General features: G+C 34.4%; 2 protein-coding genes, 1 long non-coding RNA gene and 2 pseudogenes across 3 annotated transcripts; 3 read left to right on the top strand and 2 right to left on the bottom strand.

Moving 5' to 3' along the window:
- The first annotated feature begins 1,188 nt into the window (after window positions 1–1,188).
- On the top strand, window positions 1,189–2,784 carry LOC120162514 (cytochrome b-c1 complex subunit 8). Its single transcript, XM_039172657.1, has 2 exons — window positions 1,189–1,437; window positions 2,522–2,784. The coding sequence occupies exons 1-2, from the start codon at window positions 1,268–1,270 to the stop codon at window positions 2,568–2,570; spliced, it is 219 nt and encodes a 72-aa protein (XP_039028588.1). The 5' UTR covers window positions 1,189–1,267; the 3' UTR covers window positions 2,571–2,784.
- A 1,359-nt stretch (window positions 2,785–4,143) lies between these two features.
- On the top strand, window positions 4,144–7,421 carry LOC120162513 (protein NETWORKED 4A-like). The gene is made up of 3 exons (XM_039172656.1): window positions 4,144–4,223; window positions 5,269–5,385; window positions 5,574–7,421. The coding sequence occupies exons 2-3, from the start codon at window positions 5,292–5,294 to the stop codon at window positions 7,325–7,327; spliced, it is 1,848 nt and encodes a 615-aa protein (XP_039028587.1). The 5' UTR covers window positions 4,144–4,223; window positions 5,269–5,291; the 3' UTR covers window positions 7,328–7,421.
- A 1,301-nt stretch (window positions 7,422–8,722) lies between these two features.
- Window positions 8,723–9,869, bottom strand: LOC120161755. Its single transcript, XR_005519503.1, has 2 exons — window positions 9,648–9,869; window positions 8,723–8,758 (listed from the first exon to the last, which is right to left on the bottom strand). It is a non-coding gene; the product is annotated as an uncharacterized LOC120161755 (long non-coding RNA).
- A 2,998-nt stretch (window positions 9,870–12,867) lies between these two features.
- On the top strand, window positions 12,868–14,502 carry LOC120161746 (annotated as a pseudogene).
- A 1,044-nt stretch (window positions 14,503–15,546) lies between these two features.
- Window positions 15,547–20,007, bottom strand: LOC120161495 (annotated as a pseudogene).
- Window positions 20,008–22,394: the final 2,387 nt, after the last annotated feature.

The raw sequence follows: 22,394 nt of genomic DNA, 5'->3' as shown, positions 1-22,394 counted from the left end.
AGAATGCTTTACACCCCATATTAAATAAAAAACTTACCCCACCAATTGAGGTGTGACATGTGTGGTTAACCTCATCTAATGAGGCTCAGTGGTCAGTTCCAGTATTAAATGAGTTAGTAGCACGCTGCACTCACTCATTATTAGTTGCATGTCTTGAAATAGCCTTCTAGAGCACCTATCTTTCGATAGGCGTAGTTTCAAGTGTTCTCTACTTTGGGTTTGAAATATCAGAGCTTATTGATTACTTATGTATGACAGGCCAACCTTGCATTCTCTGCAATTAAAGATAGAAGAGCAATTGGCAAAGTTATGATTACATTTGACGATCCGGGAAATGTAAGATCTAAGCTTTAAGTTATTAGGATTTAGCCGGTGCATGCAGGAGAATATCATTCCATGCTCAAGAGTCGGGAAATGACAATGGTGTTCATAACGAGTTACAAAAAGAAAGAAAGAAAACTTGAAACCGTGAATATTATATTTTCCTGTTTGGAATATACCTAAGTTTTTTTTTATGATTAATGGTATAACTAAGTTAAACATGAATTATGCAACATCTGCAGAATCTCTGTCCATGCTTTATAAGAAATTAGATGTCATAAATCATAAAAAGCTGTTGAAAAATGCTTGAATTTATTGTTAGTAATCTTAGAAATCCAGTAGGAAAATGTTTTTGGAAACTTATTTAATGATGAGCATTTGTAGATGATTAAATTGTTTTCAAGAGAATAAGATAAACATGGGTTATATATAATATAGGATCTTCCAACTCGTCCAAGTTTTCCATGATGATTCAAGGACTGTTTAACATGGTTTAAACTGTTTTCACACCGAGAAAATGTGTTTAATTGAAAAAAAAAATAAAAAATGATTTCTAAGAAAATGAAACTGAAAATATATGGAAATTACAAAAACAAAATACGCCTGTGGTCCAGTGAAAACGGTTTTTCTATTTAAAAAAAACGTTAAGTCAAAATACCTAGTTGTCTTCTTCTTGTTCACTGCTAATGCTCACAATACGCGGATTTACATCTCCGGTGACTAAATTAATGTTTCAACAGGTAGATTCAGTCTGAGTTGCCTTTGCTGGATGCTGAAAGTGCTAAGGAGCTTGTTCAAAGTTTGGGCCAAAGCCCATGATTTGTTTGGTTAACTAGCCAAGGCCCAGGCACAACACGCCTTTCCTCTACAAATTTCCCTAGAATTTAACAACTACGCATCGACGGGGAAAGAAGAGAATATTTGAGAGAAAGCCGAAAGAAAGGAAATGGGGAAACAGCCGGTGAAGATGAGGGCGGTGGTATATGCGTTGTCGCCATTCCAGCAGAAGATAATGAGTGGGCTTTGGAAGGATCTACCGGGCAAGATCTCCCACAGGGTCTCCGAGAATTGGATCAGCGCTACTCTCCTCCTTGCCCCTCTCGTTGGAACCTACTCGTAATTCCCCTTTCCATTTCTATTAACCCAATGCTAGCATAATATAATCATCCCTCTTTTTTAATTAGGGTTTCCTGTATATATACATGTTCCCTTTAATTTCACCTAGGGTTTCGTTTCATTAAATCTCTGTCTCGTTTTCGATTACTCATCATATCTTCTTATGTATCTATCATCTATCTATTCTGCCTGTAAGAGCTGAATATATTAGTTTTATGGGTTCATTGTTGATTTCGCCTTTAATGCTTTCTTACATTTGGAATTCAATCGTTCCTTGTTGCTTTTAATCATGAAAAAATAGTAGTAGAAGATAAACATCATTTATAGAAGAATAATTTTGTAAATTTAATGTTCTTCGTATTTGATTTATTACCAACGCTGTCTACCTTGGTAATTTGTTTATATAGGTAAAAGTGTAAATAGTTCGACTAACATATGAAATCAGCACAACATCAAATCTTTAACCTTTTATTTTAGGGTTCTATTGGATCTAGAAGGTAACTAGACTTTGTTGGTTGGTCTGTTTCTCATTGGTTTAGACTTTAGACAGGAGAAGAATTAAATTTGAGGTGTATTGAGTTTCTGTCTAAGAAGATAAAAAGTGCACCTGTTTTTGAAATTTAGGAACTTGCCTTTTGTGAATCTCTTGAGCGGTCTCAGTGGTAAAAGATAATGTTGTTCTCCCTAGAGGATCCGGATTCGACTAGTTGCGTCTATAGGGTGTGTGCATTGTCAATGGCTAAGAAAATTCTGAACAGATACTACCCTGTAATAATCTCATACTATTAAAAAAAGGAACAGGCCTTTTGGTTTCCATTGACATAGACTTTCATGCTTAATATGTTAATTACTTTTACATTCTTTGGTTGTTGGTCTTCTTCTCAGAAGAACTAAAGTGGAGAAGGAAAGGGAAAAGTAGAGCAGATTAACAGCTATAGATGTAGTAAATTTTAGTGCACCAAAATGTTGACTCAATGTCGACCTCTGCTTACATAATTAATGTTTTGTTATACACAATCTGTATTATTGATTTCATGTATATCTTCTTAGTTTATTTACACAACATATGTAATTGTGTGCACAGATATGTCCAGAACTTCAAAGAAAAGGAGAAGTTGGAACACAGGTATTGAAACCACGAGAAGCCTCCGTTTTATCAGAAAAACACTGATCTATTACATTTTAGACTCAAATTTATCGAGGTTGAATGCAATGATGAACCATGTTTCTTGATTGGGAGTGGATTAGTATCCGACCGTTGTGTCGGTGTGTTATTGGCATGGAATAAATGAATCTGGATAATATCTTCGTTTTTGGTAAAAATAAAATTGTGGATTTGTTCTTCAATTGTGTATGCAAATGATTATGGTGATGCCCTCTTGTATCCCATCCTGACTATCATTATGTTTGCTAGGAAGACAAGTGAATAGAGAGTAAAGGAACATTTTCAATCTAATAATTGAGCTGAACCTTAAATCATGTTAATTTTCATTTTATGAACTCGTGTTACTCGGACGATTCTGGGTATGCATGTTGGAACAGTTGGAATAACGTAGTTTTGAAATATGCCGAAATTTCACTGTCCGAACGTCAACAAGTTGAAATATCCAACTTGTAAAAGATGGCCTTGCAACTGATGAGGATGGGGGTGTTAATGTTAATCAAGAAAAGGTAGGCAATGAGCATGTTACGTTAATAATGGAAACAAGGAGATGGAAGCTGAAAAATGGATTGGACATTGAAGGCAGCCATGCACTAGATGTTAAGCAACTGTTCAAGCAATTATTTAAGCCGTTGCCTTTCTCATACCAAAACTTTTTTTGTTTGATTTGTTACTCGTAAACTTATTAGATTTTTTCTCTAATCGTATCCAAACGCCGGAGATGTTCGAGATGAACTTGAAGTTTACAAGAAGATAACAATAAAAATAAAAATAAAAGAAGCTTGGACGTGGTTAAAATGCGGTCAATTTATTATTGAGCGATCTCAATAGTAAAAAAAATGTTATTTTTAAAATCTGGATTATAATGATAAAATAATCTCAGTAGTAAAAGAAAATTTTATTTTCAAAATCTAAATTATAATGATAGAGGATATCAGTGAAAAAATATGGTCAATTTATAACTGACGTGGTTATGATTGATATCATGTTAGTTTGTAATGTTAAAGGTAAAGATGGGAAAATTTTAATGTAGTGATCAAAATAAAAACTCTGCTAATAATTGACTGACCAACTGTACAATTTATCCTTCTTTTACCGTTCGACTGACCAATAATTAAAGAAAATTGCATGAAAATCAAAATGTAAAAGAAAATATTTCAAAATCCAAAAATATCCTCCTGTGTAATTGACCTAAATAAATAATAATAAGGTAAACTAATTTTTATTTAGAATATAGAAGTGAGAGATTTTTAGTTTGAAAAAATTATAACTAAACACAAAAGTGAAGTTGCCTAGGATTCTCGATTGTTTGGAAGGGCCGGAGCCGATGATGGGATGTTCGGCCATTAGTCCATTTGCAGAGACAGTTGTAAATATTTCCAAATGCTACATATCAAAAGATGGGCCACTCTTCTCCTCTCTACCCCACCATATTTGCCGCCACTTATATTTTCAATTTTCAAGTGTTGATGAAATTATAGAGGGAAAGCCTTGTTCCCTCTCCTAGTCCTCTCTCCTTTTATCACCTTTTATTTGTTTATATTCTCTCCAATCATTTCAAAACCATGCTCCAACCGTAGTCTCACTGCCCTCACTTCCCCTCTCCTTTCATTCTTTCACTAAGGTCCGTGAACCTATTTTATTTTTCTCCTGAATTTATGATCAATTGTTACTTGTATGTTGATATTCATATTCTTGTACTGATTCTTGCTTTAATCTGTTTTCGGGATCTACATCTAGTTATTTTGAATCAAATTTTTGTGCTGATCCTTTGTTTTTCTAATTATAGTTTAGATTTCTTGTTATTTCAGTTACTTTCTTTGAATTTCTATGGAAGTTGAAATCGAGGCGAATCTCTGGCGTTTGTTCTTCCACTTGAATTGTCTTTTTATAATTAAGACCACAATGAAATCGTGGACTGTTAACAAATCATTGAGCGTTTTTTTTCTCTCTCTCATGTCTTAAGTTTGTAATTCAGATTTCTTGATGGATTTCTGATTAGTGTTGAGCTTTTTGTTCATGTTTATGCACTGTGGTATATGGTCAGCTCAAGCATCTGCAGTTTTACATGCTGTTTACATTCTGCAATTTCTATTTAGCGTGATGGAAAACACATGCGAGAACCATACAATACAAGATCAACCTTTCAAGTAGTTAAATTAAGTCAATTACTGAAACTGCGAAGAATGTTGTGAAGCCATCACTCTTTGATTTACTAGAATTCTAAGAATAAACAAATAGTTCTATCAAAATTGCTGAACAACCGGTGATTTGATCCCAGTTTTATAAAGGGTTCTGCCTTTCTTCCTCAGGGTTGTCAAAGTTTGTTGACAAACAATTGTATCCTTTAATTTGATTCGTGATTACATTATTAACACCTAGTTTTTCTGGAAGGATTGCCTGTCCATGGACAAGTTAGGCAAAAGTTTAAGCTTGTAACTTCCATTTTTATCCTTAATGACAGTGGGAAATGTTAATTTTTCTATATCTAAAATTAACCAATCTTTGCCTACTAATTAATTCATCCTAAAAAAGTCAATTAAACCATTTCCTTGTGTTGGCATAAAAAATAGAATCGATCTGGTACTCTTCTTTTGGAGCTTTCTTTTTCCTCTTTTTCTCTTTACAAATTTATTTTTGGGAAATCTTATACAAAGTTGTTTATATAGTTTGAAGACATTTGGAAGTAAATATGAACAAGGCTGATTCAAAGAGCATGAAATCTTGTTGGTGTGAAAGTCATCTCAATCCTGAGAATTCCGAGTGGCTGGCAGGAAATTCCAAAGGTAAGCAACTTACTTTTGAAGTTCTTGCATTTATGGTACATTATTCTTTCTTGTCGGTTTAAATCTCATAAGATTAGCATATCTCCGACTGTGTTGACTATAGATTCTTGTTGGTGCTCTTGATCGCCAATTTAACTATTATCTAGTGATCCAATGACTTGTAAATGATGTAAGATTCTTGGCTGCAGAAATGAACCAGAATATTAACCAAATAATGAAATTGGTGGAAGACAATATTGAAGAGCATTATCAGATTAAATCTGAGGTGATTGACCAAGTTCAGGAACTCCGCCGTATTTATCAGTCTCTGGCCGAGCGCTACGATCATTGGAGCGGTGAATTGCGTAAAACTGTACTTTCTGATTTCCTAACTCAAGGCCCTGACAGTGGTTTGGATCAAAACTCTCCAATGGTTACACCTGATAAAAAATTGGGTATACCCAAGTCTGTTCAACAAGCTTTATCTTTCAGTTCTGGCGGTGGTAGTTCTGAGTTGTCATCGAAGGAAGGGACTGAATCATCTTCGTTCTCATCAGATTTGGATTCTGAATCTTTCGGCTCATCTGTCAACATCTACTTGCGTTCAGTGATGGATGCTGATAACGGGGTAGAGCATCACAAAGTTATTGAGCAAGGAAGTGATCTCCCAACAATGACGGAGAAGATACGAGTGGTTGATGGAGAGAATGTAGAAGGAAAGTTGAAGATGGGGGGAAACAGAAGCTATGAAGAACTGAATGAAAGATTCGCCAAATGTGAAGAAGAGCTAAGGAATTCCAACCTAAAACTCCAGCTTGCAGAAGAAGAGATTGTGAGGTTGAATGCAGAGCTCAAGAAGAGTGAGTCTGTTTCTGTACTTGCTGAAAACATGGCCGTTCAACTCGAATCATTGCAGAGAGACATGAAAATGAGGGAAGCTGATCTTGAGCTGGAGAAGGGGAAGGTAATTGAGTTGCAAAAACAGATAGTTGAGATGGGAGCTTGCTTTTCTGACTCGAACTCCGAAGCTTCAAGGTTGATGGAGGAGATTGCTGGAAGTAAAGAAAAGATCAAGGCAACAGAAGAAGAGATTGTAATGTTGAAGCATGAGCTCGGGAAGAAGGTTTATGATGATGCACATGACGTGCTAGGCCAGCTTGAGTCTGCCCAAGAAGAGATAGCAACATTAAAGGCCGAACTAGACATAGACAGGAGGCAGGTTGTGAACTTACAGGAGCAGATTTTGAGGTACAAGGATGATCTATCTAGTCGTGGTCGTGAAGTTGAGGAATTAAAGGGTGCATTATGTGATGCCCAGGATCATTTCTCTATGCAGAAAGCAAGTTTCCAGTCTGAAATTTTTGGCCTGTTAGAAAAAGAGACCCATTTAGAGGCAAGACTCAAGGAATGGGAATTACGCGGAAGACTATTGGAGGAAAAGTTACGGGAAATTGAAACAGAAAAAATGGAAATGAAAGGTTTGTATGATGTTCAAGAGACTATGTTGCGAGGTCAGATAAGTCAGCTAAGGGCAGAAGTCAATGAGAAAGCTGTAAATGTAGAAGCTCTGAATAAGGACTTTGACAAAGTGAAATTCAATTATGATATGCTTATGGCAGAGAAAGATGGAGCTACTGCAAAGGGAAACACTCTCGTAGCCGAGGTTCGTTCCCGAGATTCACTGATTGGGAAAATGGAGGAGCATTTAGAACAATTAAGCAGGGAACATCAGCAGCTGATTTCAGGATCAAAACATGCAAAGAATGTAGAGAATGAATTGAAATTGAAGATAAAGGACCTTGAGAAGGAAGTGGATAGGCATAGAATTATGATGTTAGATTTGGCTGAGGAGAAAAGAGAGGCAATAAGACAACTTTCTTTCACTCTGGAGCATTACATGAGTGGTTATAAAGAATTTCAGGCATTTCTCAAGCACAAAGGACATGCAGTTAGGGCTTCATGAGTTTCATTAATTGTGTTAGTATAGTTTACCAGTCTTGATTGTATTCCCCCCCGTTTTGTTGGATGCTTTTGTTAAATTTTCTTTTTTGTGTCAATTAGTTGTTAAAATATATTGTTTAAAGGTGATTATGTTGCATGCTTGCATTGATGCCTAGAAACAAAACTTAATAATTTAATTCCTGTCCTGTCTTAAAATACGTCGTTTTAAAAACACGATAACTTTGGATAAGGATGAGCTAAAGAAGTGCGTGGAGTAGTTTTCTTTCAACTTGACATGATATGTTTTTTGAATTAACGTGATTGTAATGTTCCGTTTGTTTCAAATTACTTGATTACGATGTGACATTCAAGTTTCATACTTCATCAAATTCCAGATGAACAAGATTACTGCTCATTAGCTTCGTATTTATTTATTCTTTTTTTATCCAATCAGAATCAATTTAAAAGTCCAATTGTATAGTTTATTGGTAAAATGTAGAATTCTTTTTGTGTCATTACAATGTAGAGGGGAAATCTCTTAAAGCTGCCAATAAGCTACAATTTTCCCCCCCGATGTTATCAATATATTCTCGTATTTTTTTATAATTTATGTTATAACTGATATATTTTAATTGATATTATAAATATATATTATTATAACATTTTAAGATTTATGGTATAATTAAAATATTTTCATGATTTCTACCTGCTCTTTTGCGTATTACAATGATTATTTCTAGCCACTACCACAAGAACCTCTCATGCTTATGACGGCAGTATCTCCTTATAATGGGATTGATGATCAATTCCTTGACCACCAAATGCATTCATTCAAGGGTAATTATAAGGCTGCTAACTATCTTCTTCCACAAGAAAGGCGAAGAAAGGAAACCTGGCTTGATGAACGGTAACTGATTCCGGACAACATTAGATATCAACCCTTAAAAATCCATAACTATCTTCGACGTCAAATGTTTAACTCGAATTCGGGTGGTGAATCAATGAACAAGGATATGGATTTTCTTGATACTTGCTCAAAGATGTTTAATCCATTCCTGTAGGGTTTCCTCCTTCAGCTGACTTGTGGTTCTTTGAAGGGATATAAATTGCTCAAAAATGCTCCTTTCTGGTAGGCCATACCCTTTTAATTCACATCCTAATCAATAATCTCAACCAACAATTTTTATGAATGAATGAATTCAGAAATTGTGTGCAATAACGAAGTCAAGTTGAAGACAACAGTACTAACTGAAAGTGTTGAGGGACCGCACTCATAACAGCAAACCAGATGTTTACAAAACATTATTATTCAAGTTTCACTCTGCCAAAGAGACTGCATTCTCATAGGCAACCTGATAAAACAAAATCACAAAAAGTTTCAAGATTTCAAACACACATTCTTCTACTCGGACTCTTGTTTCTCGAAAAAGGTCCCCTTCAACCAATCAAATGGCTGGCAGACAAAGGAAAATGAAATTATTCAAACATTAGCTCATAAACAACTGTAATCTCCAATGAATGATTTGCTATCAGGCACACTCTCTACCCCCACCCCTTTCTCAAAATTCTTAAAGTGAAAAACAACATAAGACTCCCATCAATAATCATATAGCAGTGCAAACAAAAATACAGAGGCAGTTGACAATAGGACAAATCAATCATGGAAAAACAAAAATGAGCAATTTGTAGAGGATGATATCAAATCATTTTGAATCAGAACAACAACATAAAAGAAGAAATTATACTCGATGACTTCTTTAAAGCAATACTCTAATCGATCGCAGTAACACCCTAATAAAAAATATATCCAAATTTAAAACCTTACCAACAAAGTGTATGTGGGCAATTCACAACATTCTTTTTCACTATTTAACGTTTCCTATACTTGATTAAGGGGGGAGAAGAAGGTTAAATAATCCACAAGAACTCTTCATTGATTTAAAAGTTATCATGCAAGTCTTTGAGTCCCCATGTTCAATTGGAAAGTCCAATTTTCCTTATTAAATAACGTCATAGCCACACAGAAAATAGAAGCAAACATGATAATGAAAAGCCTAGGTTTTCATCTAACTAGATAATTAATGAAGCATCAATGTCTTCGAACCCTGCATTCAATATGATACTAGTATTAAATGGTCATGGACCATATCATTAGCATCAACCGTTAAATCACATCAATAGAAGAAAAGATTTGTTCCGAGGCATACATATTAAGATTTAAGACGCGCTGATTAGAAAGAGAAGGCCCTTTTCCTTTTGAGGAAATCCCTAGATAACCAATCAAAGTGATTTTCATACGGATCTAATAGGAATATAGTAATAATTGTTCGAAAGAATGAAACCTGGATGAGCCAAAGAGCGGTGGTGGTGGCAGCGACACCCCACATGGCAGCAGCCTGGATGTCCGCAGGGTGTGGACGGCGCCTAGGCTTGAGGAACTTGAACATGGTCTGTTCACCTGCCATTTCCTTGATCCGATTTCAAAACCCCGACCTTTCAAGTATAGACGATGATGGAAATCTGCTACTTAATTTCTATTCTTTCGCTCTCCACAAAAGTCGAAAGTTCTAAATCTAATCCTTAACTACACTAATTTAGGGTAAATTATATAAGATAGTACTAAATTTTAATAAAAAATATTATTAAACTATAAATTATTATTATCATAGTATTAATATAAAAAATAATCACTTAAGATCACACAAAAATCATTAAAAAAATGATAAAAAGTTAAAAAAATTAATCAAATAAAATCGAAGAAAAGATAAATACAAACATATCCAATTGTATCGATAAAAGAATAAAAATATTAGTTTTAAGATATATAAACATTTCAATGTATATATTGATTTTTTCATTAAATTATAAAACGTTTTAATTTAATTATAATATATTTTAATTTTAAAAAATATAAAAAATATTATTAAGTATCACCTTAAAGTTACTATTAAATAATAATAATAATAATATCAATTTGGTGTCTACTGTTATTATTATTTGTTTAAATCTTAATCATGCATGTAGGCTATAGGATTATTTTCTGGGCATGAATTTTTTCAATTGTATATTTTTTTTCTAAAATTTTTAATAATATAAATCAAATCGAAATCAAATATATTGTTTACTTTTAAAAACAAATTTAAAATACATTAAATTATATATTAAAATTAAATTATACTTTTTTAATCAAGTCGGGATCGTTGTATATCAAAATCTACTCTTTTTCGCACATTATTACTTCTTGTTATAGATTTTTTTTAAATAATATAAATTATTACAAAATAATATATATTTATAATATTTCTTAACTATTAACACCGTACAAACACATAATGTAAATATAATTATTCGTCTAAAATATGAAGTAGTCAAGATTCGAAACCGAAAGAAATGAATAAGTATGTTCATCTAGAAGCAAGGGAGGGAAAAGTGAAAACCCATGGAAACTGCCATTCATTATCACTCGTCATTACTCCTACTATTCCATTCCCACTTTATTATATTACTACATTTCAATAATCAATCTGCCACCCATTTCATGTTACATTTAAATAAAAAATAAAAAATCTTGGATGATTTTTATATAATTATTGATATTTAGATTGATTATTTTTAAATTTTATTATAGAGGCAAAAATTTTAATATAATCTATTTAATTTATAACATTATATATATTTTAAAATGTATTATCTAAAAAAATATAATATCTCATTTTATTAAATTAATTAATAGCTAACAATTTGATAGGTATGACTCATAAATATACCAGTAAAGAGGACAATGTTGATTTTGTAATTATGTACCAGGGTTTTCTATTATAAATAGAGATGTAACATAGACCTAAAAAATCATTGAATAAAACTTCTAGCGCCGCCTAAGCACCGAGGACGTAAGCACATTACCGAACCTCGTAAAACTCTCGTATTCTTTTATTTTCTTTACCCGTTTTCGTCAACACATTTGATGGTTTTAATATTACTTGTAAAATTTAATTATCATGAGGCTCTCTCTTAGGCTGGCCTACCTTTTAAGTTTATATTTATTGGCTTGACTAATACCCCTTTCTTTTTTCCTTTTCTTAACTGAACAAATTGAATTACATTAACTCTTCTATAACACTATGCTGTTTATACAAACGAAATAGTTCCACCACATGCTTTGGAGGGTTTGTAAAAAGGACTTCTCGCATCGGTAAGTCTCGAGACAAAGTCACCAATCGATCCGTAATTGTATTATGTGCATGTTGAGCATGACTTATGTGAACCTTCCCATCTCGTTGAAGTAATTCTTTGATCACAAGAATCAGAATATTGTCTTGGTGATCTGAGCTAGATTTCGAAATATAGCTTGTAGTCTTAGAATTATCAGATTCCAATTTAACTCATCTATATCCAAACCTCCATGCATGTCGGAGTGCGTCTAATATAATCCACAATTCTGCATTGAGCATCCAACATTTCCCTATGCTTCGAGAAAAGCCAAAAAGTTAATTGCCATGATCCGATCGAAACACCCCTCCCACAGCAGCATGATCATTCACAATGTCCACCCCACCATATGTATTCATTTTAATCCACTCAACCGGCCATCTCCTCCATGAAGTGGCACTTGAGATTTGAACTATTGTTGATGCATCACACCGACTAAAATTTTGTAGTGCGCCTTGAATCTTCCATGTAGCGCTAGCTCATGCCCGACAACATGAACAGGGAAAAGAGTAGACCGTGTAGCATTCTGGTTCACAAATGACTCGGTCGTCTCATGTTCTCTCGGAACCAGTCCTCTATAGGAAACGAATTGAACTCTCGAAGTCTACTCGGTCGAATCAAGGTATTCCAACATCCCCGAGCTTTTGAGCAGTCACGTAAAGCACATGTAATACATCTTCCGAGTCATGTTTACAAATGTCGCATCTATTATCAAGAGCCCCTCTCGTCGTTGGTGAGAAGGTTACCTCTCAATGCAAGCCAAGTAAATACCCGCATCTTTTAAAGTGTATCCCTTTCCTTGATCAAATGCAAATAATTTGTAGTATCACAGTACAGAGGTTGGTTCCCGATTTCCAACCGGAGAAAAAGATGCTAACTACTTGTTTTATAAATTAAAAAAAAACATAAAACCAGTTGGATATTATAATTTACGTAATCTGAGTTGGAGATGCGTTTATTTTCAAAATATTTTACAACAAACCACATGCACGATTATTTTCATCTATTGGACACACTGTTTTTATTTCTCTTCAATCTCAACGCCTAAAATTATAAAATATGGAAAACCCTAAAACAAATACTCCCATTAGTTGTTTTTACAGTAAATCCGGAGGAAAAATAATAGAGTAATCATTGAGAGCCGAGATTCAATACCATGAAACGTCGTGAATTTGAATATTTTTTTAATACCATTTGGATTCAAATATTTTATTTACAGCTGATATTTAACAAAAGAAAAAGGCGGGGAGATGATGGGGTCAGGGTTGCATCATGCATAAACGTCAGCTATATTTTGTCAGCATTTAAAGCGAGCTTTTCCTATCAATACCATTACCACCCGTTCCTCACAATTTCCTTTCATTTGCTTCTCCTTTTCCTCAGATCTTATCTACATATAATTTTCTGGGCTAATCGCAGCAAAGAAGAATAAAAAAAGCTTTTTTTTTTCTGGGTCGGGTGGTGCTGATCATAACTATGGGTAGTGATGTTTCAGCTTGGCCCCTGAAGCTTTCTGGTAAGAAGAAAAGGATAATAGAAGAACTTGTACAAGGCCAAGAATCTGCCAACCAGCTACAGATTCTTTTCCATAACTCCTCCCAAGAAACTGGGCACCTCTCATCGTCTAAAAAAGAAGCACTTATCGACAAGATCTTGAGGTCTTTAGATCAGACACTTGCTGTGCTAAGTTCTGTTGAATCTGCTGAGGTCTCCCAGTCCCAGACTGCCTCTAATCAAGATTCTGTCGACACCCGCAGCAAGAGACCTGCCTCTAAGGACAAGAGAGGCTGTTACAGGAGAAAGTAAACCCTGTTTTTCCAGCAAAAAAAATAAAGCCTTATTTGGATTGTTTCGAGCACAGAATATAATAGTAATTGGATGTGTTTTTTTTCATTGCAGGAGGGCTGCACAAGCATGGACAGTTGCTTCTGATACAATGGAAGATGGTCATGCTTGGAGAAAATATGGACAAAAAGGGATCCTCAATTCCAAACACCCAAGGTAATCCACTTCAGCATTTCATTGTAGAATTTTATGTTAGAGTAAGATATAAAATTATAGGGGAACAAAAGACACTAAGTCGGAAATGTTATTCTCTTTAGAAATTTCGAGTTCATACAACTATGTTTACAAGATGTGTGTGCCTTCATTGTTAATTAACAAAAAAAATTATGAACATATACAGCTTTTTAATCACTCCAAATTAATTTAAAGAAAATTTAAGAGATAAAAACTTATAAAAATTTGAAGGATAAAAATATATTGTCCAAATTAATTTAAAGAAAATTTAAGGGATAAAAACTTATAAAAATTTGAAGGATAAAAATAAATTATCAATAGATAACACAAAAATAAAATATCTAAATTATACAAGAATTAAAAAGTTTCAAGGGTTATTATTCCTCCAACCTTCTTGATTCATCCATGATTAAAACTAATCGTGCGGTTGAATCAAACAGGAGTTACTATAGATGCACTCGCAAGTATGATGAAGGTTGTCGAGCCACCAAACAAGTCCAAAGAATGGAAGATGGTTCTCAAATGTATAGGACCACTTATATCGGAACCCACACCTGTATGAGCTACTCATTCAAGGCTCCTCCCTAATCGTCACAAGTTCTGAATGTTGGGAAACCGGTACTGTCGATAACGGCGATTCCAAAATCCTGATCAACCACCACCACAGTCAACATTTGGATCCAACTCCGACTACTCTGGCTGTAAAGCGGGAAACTAAGGAGGAGACATCGACGACACCGAGTGATGTTACGGACTTGGATTCTATCATGTGGAAGGATTTAATGGGTGATGATGAGTTTGAATATTGCTCGGAGCCTGCTGAGATGGTGTCTAACACGTACCCGTGGTGCACGGAAATGAGTTGTCGGAGTTTTGAACTGGATTTTGGAATTAAGCCTCTAGAGTTTGAATTTGATGAGTTGTAAATATGGCTTCCCATGTAATATGATGATGTGGAGTTATAAGAAGCATTTTCAAGGAGTGAATAATGAAGCTATTTTTGAACTTTTTTAGATGTTTAATTTAGTCGTAACTTTAAGCAGCATATTATTATAAGTTTATGTGTGTTTAAATTTATAATATTCAAAATATTCAATAGGACTAAAGGTTATATTAAAATATTTATTAAAACTTTTCTAATACATAATCTTAAACTGTGTAGTAAATAAGTGATTTTAAATAATCTTAGGTACTGGACAAACATGAACTTTCAACCATCCTTATCCAAAAAGACATAATAGAGATGTGGGTCACATGTATAAATCAATCAGTCATATTCGGCGGTCATTTTTTGCATTTGAAGTTGCGAGGTCAATAAAAGTAAAAAAAAACAGATAACAATTGAAGTTGATGAGAATTAATAGGGTTGGGGAAGTTTTTGGATAAAAGCGTAGCTTATATGTATATATCGTGTTTAAATTTAAAATTATTAAAGGTCATAACTATTATTATAATCACTTAATCCTCACTGCTTTGTATAAACTTAAATTTAAAATAGAACCCACAATTACTTAAGTCATATTTTAGATTGAAAAATGAAATAAAAATGATTTCCACTCTTTCTAAATGAAATTACTAGGTAATCCATTAATATATCTTTCATATAACATTCTTAGTATTTGATAATTATAAAATTCTTATTATATTAAAGTTAAATCAGATCAAATTTTATTTAAAAGATAATTTCTTTCAATGATATAAAATTTGATATTAAAGCTTTATGATATTTAACTGAAACATTTATGTTTTGTCTTTTGTGCAAAGATGATAGAAAAAGACAAAAAAAGCATAAGAGACGTGGGTCACATATATTAATTAATCCCAGATTCAGCTGATTTGGCATTTGAAGTTGCCGGGGGACAAATTTATTGTTCATAAAAAAAACAGATAGTAATTGAAAAGACGAAATAAATTGTGCAAGTTGATGTGAATTATTTGAGAAGCATTTATTGCCCAAATTCGGACAAAACGTAGCCTATGTAATGGGGTAGTGCTTTAACCAACTTGGGCTTTCGAGTTTGAATTGTTGGACTCAAATTATGCAATCTCGGATCATAACAAACAAATATGTCATATTCAAGGATGTTACATTAGAGACACGGCTAGAGTGGTGGTGGGTAACAATCATACAAAATTTTGCAAAAGCATAGTAAAAGAACAAAATTGCTCGTCGTGGCCAATGCCATACCATGCATGCAGCCTATTACCCATCTGGGGGAGAATTGGAACCTACTTGAGTCTCTCCTTCCTCAGCCTCTCCAATTCTTTTACCATTTGCTAATGTTCCAATGACAGAGTGGTTTCTCCGAAACTTGAGGATAAGAGGCGGGCCATTGTCAATCATCTACATATCATTCATTTTTAAATTTTATTTCAAGTCCAATGCAATGCAAATAAAGCATGATCAAAGCTCGATCTTTTTCTAACCTGCTAAAATTCCGGCCGCCCAAGCTCCGATCTGCTTGTCTGGCAGCAACCAAGTCATCTTCTACCACTTGTGAGTAAACCACAAGAAAAATGATTTATACTCTTGACGCCTCCCTTCAGTTGACAAAAAACCAAAAGAAAAAAAATGATCTTGAGAAGCAATGATAGAAAAATCACCGTCACTAACTGAATTTAGTCCATCTAAAACATCAACAGATACCACACCTTGTCTACCTAGCAAAAAGAACACAACTTGAAAGATTCATTGCGTACTATTAAGTCTGTTAACTAGTTAAGATTCTGCAGAACTTTGATAAATTAGAGGACTACTAAGTGCAATACGATTCTCCCAAGTTTCAATTCATAACTTCTGCATATCTGATCCAATGGAGTGCTCCCAAGTTTCAATTCATACCTTCTGCATATCTGATCCAATGGAGTGCGGTAATGATCTAACAGTAACCAGATACCATCTCCAAGCTTTCAGTGCTTCTGCAACTTGTATTTCAGAGGATGCAAGGCTGAAATGGTACAATTACGTCAGAAGGAACAATATTAGATTTCCCCTATGAGGAGACAAGTAACTGGATATCCGCTGCCATTTCCACCTTGTAGTACTGAAAGTCATATTCCACCTGGAATAAGTATATTTCAATTTTGAGTCAGCTTCAACTGAGATCAGAGCAGAATCTCTCTGGTAAAATTGTCACTTTAATTGAAAATAATTGTAACAGTTAAAACTAGTTGCAATGTATAGAACAAACACATTCCTAATATGCACATTAAACTTCTAAAAACACCTTCTTTGGTCCAGTATATTTATGCACAAACATGCACACGTTTCAACAAATCAAGTGACAGCTTACTTTTTGAAACTCTTATCAGATTTTTCAGCAACTTTGTATTCTCAATTCCAATGGAGTTGAGGCTTCCCAATTCTAGTTGTGTTTCATCAACCATCAAGTGTGAGCCCGCAAGTAGCTGACGAACTCCAGGAAACAATCTGCGATACAACGTGAAGTTATTTAGAAAAGAAAAAGTTGAAGGTTCATAGCTGCTTTCTTAATGCTTGCAGACATTAACTTCCCCTAGTTACAGGGATACGATTAAGGATACCTGTTTGTTTGATAATCCTTTTTGGGAGCAAGAGAGGTAGTGTTTAGATATTCCAGTGTGAGAGGCATGCAATTAGTGAAAGGTAGCAGGTTTTTGAAAGTTTGACTAAGTCGAGTGCCAAAAACAGATGCACTTTCTTTGTTTTAACCTATAAGATTTAGTGACAGTTCCCTGACAGCAACATCGTCTACTCGAGTGTGAACCTGTCGATCAGTTTCGTACAATCAAAGACGGGAGTTGAAAGGAAGAGTTTTCAAGGAAACATGGAATAATTTTACTTTAATGGGGAATATTTAACAGATAGAATTCAAGTGAATAGGACAAGAAACTGCCACCCAACATAATCTCAAGAAAATAAGATGATAGTTGTAGAGGAAAATATTACCTTGGACAGAAGATGCAACAACATGAAATGAGCAGCTACGCCATCATTTCCAAGAACCGCTGTAAGATGCCAGAACAGAGCTTCCCTTATCTCTTTCACCAAATGTGGCTTTAGCTGGAAGAATGAAGATTACAAGGAAGAAAGATGAGAAGCATAACAGAAACCTCATTAGACAATAGAAGCATTGAACTGAAAACTAGTCAGCCTGAGAAAGAAAAATGCAGAGCAATCCATAAATCTCTCCTGTATATACCTCCAGTATTGGGGAGCCAGGCAGAAAGTCATGCACTGCAAGCTTCCTATGTACAATACAGTGCAAGCATGGGACCTGCAACAGGAAAGAGTAGAAAATTTACTTAATAGTCTTGAAACAGTCAACACAAAAAAAACAAACCAATTCATTACACCAAGACATTTGTAGAGCAATTGCCAAGCTAATCATGATGTGCATCATCAATAATGCATGCCAAGCTACAAAATTCCTGACCATAGTATGTGTGATAAAATACGTACAGGTAACTTGAGACTGAAGTATTTGCAAAATGGTCCTTTTCATCAATAATATAATCTCAAAAACTACATTTTCATTACAAAGAACTTTAATTGGTCCGTTATTTAAAGAATTAACGGGACTAAAACAAACTGTGCTGATATTGAAGCCACAAATGCTTCACAGCTGGAAGCAGATGAAACCTTATTAGGGGTATATGGATCAGTGCATCATCATAGAAACTATTTGATAACTCATCATTGTCATCCTTCTCAACTGCAAGCTCTGAGTCAAAAGTGAGGACCCCAATAAACTCAAAAACATCATTCAGCTTCAAGTCTGACTCTGAAGAATCATATATCTGCAATTAAAAAATGGAAAATAATCAGCCTTGGTTGAAAAGATAAGAACAAAACCACTCATCTATAGACCATTTCAATATATTTGGACGTAAAAATGCCACAAAACCATTTACCTCTACTAGGCAAGGAAGGTTATCTTTGTCACCAAATTGAAAAGTATTCATGGTGGAAGAAGTGCTTGCAGTTTTAAGATCCAAAGGTTCTGGTGAAGTGGAAGGAAGTCCATCTATTTAGCAAAAAATAATATGACTAGGACCATCTTCCTACTGAAGTAGGGGTCAAGCTCCCCTCCATTGTTTTGTCTATCCATTACTATACCATACAGTTTAACCTCATAAAAAGAAACTTGCATGTGTTAACATTTTAGATAAGACAGTAAAATGCATATAATGCAACATCATAAAAAGTTTAAGAAATGGCTTTTTACCATCTTCTTGGTAATTGGAGAGCTTTTAACCTCGCATTGGGAACTGAAATAAGATACAGCATCTAAGTTCAATTAGGTAAACTACAAATACATTAAAACCCGATAATAAAGGAACCCAGTAAGTAGGCATTGTTCTTGAGGAGTTCCAAATGTGTTCAACATACCGTACCCTTCACTAGAGAACAATTCAGAGATTCACCAAAGCAAGTTTATAAACAAAATTCAAACTAGTTTGGGGTGAAAACAATCACAAATTGCAGGCAAGATCATCACCTCATTTTCAGGAAAAAAAAACATGGTATAGAGACTACCCTATTTTTTTGGTGATCGCGACTAGCCTATTTTTATGATTGTGTAATATGATTGGGCCATCAAGTTGAGAATGAGACACAATGAAATGAATAGACAAATGGTAAGTGGAGCAAGACCAACCAAATCCAGGGGGTCCCCATCTTCACTATCCATCCTACGCCGCTTCTCCCTGCTTTGGGATGACCAATTAGAATCCATATCACAAGAAGGTTCAGTCCATGAACTCTGCCCTGGAACCTAAAGAGACCAATAAATGAACTATAAGAAAGTTTATTAGAACCAAGTTTAAACAAGAGAAAAAGAAAACTTCAAACAACGAATTTCATATCAACTGGCCATCATTTAAATACTACAATTAACCACAAAAACCTCAAAATACAAGAAGATAACTGACAGGAATACAGTACAGCAAGCGAAGTTCCCAAATACACGTATCAGAAGGTGATTCCATCGGATATTGAGAAACATCCGTGAACTTGTTGGTCCGGTATAAACTCACGTCCTTTATTTAGCAACAGAAAAGAGAAACATCAAACCCATTAATTCAGTGAGAATAAATTTTAGAGCGGCAAAGAAACATACATCCCTGCACGCGCCAACATAGAATTCATTTCCCAACATGTCCTGGATCATGCCACGGTAACGGACAAGACTGTTGTGCTGAGCCCATCTCAACGTCTTGGGATTAAGAATGGGAACCTTTGATAGACCCGATTCCTGGAAGAGGAAGTGGCAGAAGAGTTCAAGGGCACCCCAATCCTTGCCATCAAAGGCGGATGGATGGGTGAGGGCCTCTGATCCCAACCCTATCGCCTTCTCAAATGTCAATCGAACGGCACCCAGTGGGTTCGCTACGTACGGTGGACCGCCCATTTCCCTCTTATCAATCTCTGTCAGATTGATCGATTTGCTTACCTACCTCACTTCCCGCGGGAAGGTGGATGAGATTTCCCGCCATCTCGGCAGTGTGAGGGAATCCTAGAGGACATGGCAAAAGCCCAAAGAGTGGATTTTGACAAAATAAAGAAGAAGAAAATGGGCCGAAGGAGAGACCCAAGTGGTAAATGATCGACATAACCACTGATCGATATCAGACCTAAACCTTGCGTTGGAGCATTCGATGAGCGAATAGTTAGGTTTTTTTTTTCATTTACCGTTAAATAAATGTTAATGATTTAATGTACAAAATTTTTAAGCTGGTTTATTAAATCAAGTAAATAAGTAATATATTTTATTAATGAAAATAAATGAATTATAATTAATGATTGGACGATTATGTTTGGAGAGAATTATACATAAAAATAAATCTGAAAGGTGTAGTAGTTGAAGTCTCTGTCTCTTATTTATTATTGAAATTTATATATTGACTTTCTAAGTACGATGGTGCATAATTCATAAGCTGACAAGTGAACAAATAAAGTTGAGCATCGATAAAGAGTTACATGGAATTGAATCCCATCTTGTAAGCTTGATATCACGTGAACCATCTTCCAAACATTTCTATCACACGAGAGTCAATACCACACCTTTCTCTTCCCCACCTTTTTCTTTTTCTTTTGCTTCATAGTGCTATGCTATGGAGCCACTTTAAAAAGAGACGCTAAAGTTGCTCTTAAATGGGATTCTTTAGTTGGTTCAAAATAATGTTATATTGATTTAACTTAAATAGGCTTAAACGAGTAGAATCAAAGAAAATAACCTAACAACCTTGATTGAGTTGTTAATCAAATTATCAAAAAAATAAACATTCTTCTGCCTGCAAAAACACATCACTTTCCATAAGAAATGTAGAACTAAATCAAACCCACACCACAGATTACATAAATGTATTCGTTATATATAAAACATATACAGTCTCTATACATACACACATACATCACTTCAGTTTTGACTAAGTTTACTTATATGACATGATAAAAATATTTTACTGAGAAAATACGGGAAATTTAAACAAAAATCAATTTAGAAAGGTTGAAAGAGAAAACAACAACCAGCTAAGGAGCATGCATGCACGGCTATATATATATATATTCAGTGACCGATTCCAGGGCTTGGAACATCACCTTGCCTCCTGTAGAAATCATTGTAATCATAATCACTTGGGGTGCTGGGAACATCTCCTGGGTAATCTTGCTCTAACTCTAAAACCTTTCTTGTTGTTTTTGTTGATGAACTGAGCCTGCCGATACCTTCTGCCCTGCACTGAGAACTAGTTGTCAGGAGAAGCAGTAATGCAAAAAGCAACAGAAAACTGGGGTTTTTAAGCTCTTTCTTTGCCATTTTCACAAGATGGATTGATTCTTCTTTTTCACATTAAGGTTGAACAAGTTTTTGGAGAAAGATAAGATATGGGCAGCTAAGTGATTTATAAGGGCACAATGTTTGGTGGGTATCATCATTATAATTAATGAGATATATAAAATAGTATTATTTCGATTCATAAAAAAGAAGTAGGGCCGGAGCATGCAATGATCAAATATGAAAAAATTATCTTTATTTATTTTTTAAGAAATGGTAAATGAGAAATGAATTTATTTGTAGAAGATTACAAATGCTAACATCATATCATTCATGAGCAGTTGTCTTTTGACTACAGCACATCCATGACCTTACTGCACCTAAACAACACAAGAGAAAACAATTTAACCGATTGCTTTTTATTATCTCATCCGGATCTCTCTTGCAAGTGTGTCCGTTGTTATTTTTCGTTTATTAAAACTTTTGGAAATATTCTTTTATTGATCGAAGTTTCTAAAGATTTTTAAATTCACATTATCTATCAGGGTTAAATTGTAACCTTTATTAAAACGTTTAGAGAAATTTTTATGTTGATCAAAGTTTCTGGAGGTCTATATCCTCCGACCAACTACAATCCTTTGACAAAACCACTTATTGACACACGTGATATGTCAAGATTAAATTTACTGTTAAACATGTATATCCATTGATCCTACTAACCTGCAAATAGCATCATAACTCTAATTCTAACAACAACACTAATAATCAATATTAAAATTAACACACATAATTAAGAAGAGGCCTAAACTCTCTTTTTATCTTGTACTCTAAGATTATTGTTTATCTTTTTTTCTAGTATATACAATTACCATTTATAATTTTTTTTTATAAATTTGAATGATGAATCGTTTATGACCGTAACAACCTAGTTTTGTCACCAAGATTTTTCATTCAACCTATGATCAATTTTAAAAAAAAACTATGATCAATTCAAAACAAGTTAAATAGTAATTAGATATAAAAGTATATAGGGAAAACTAAAGAGATAAATTGATAACATCAGCAACACACACAAAGAAATCCTGCGCAAAAGCTGATTTTCAT

Source organism: Hibiscus syriacus, unplaced genomic scaffold (assembly GCF_006381635.1).
Source record: "Hibiscus syriacus cultivar Baekdansim isolate YM2019G1 unplaced genomic scaffold, ASM638163v2 tig00111402_pilon, whole genome shotgun sequence".
In the NCBI taxonomy this organism is placed as follows: domain Eukaryota; kingdom Viridiplantae; phylum Streptophyta; class Magnoliopsida; order Malvales; family Malvaceae; genus Hibiscus; species Hibiscus syriacus.
This window is presented reverse-complemented; position numbering and strand designations above follow the sequence as displayed.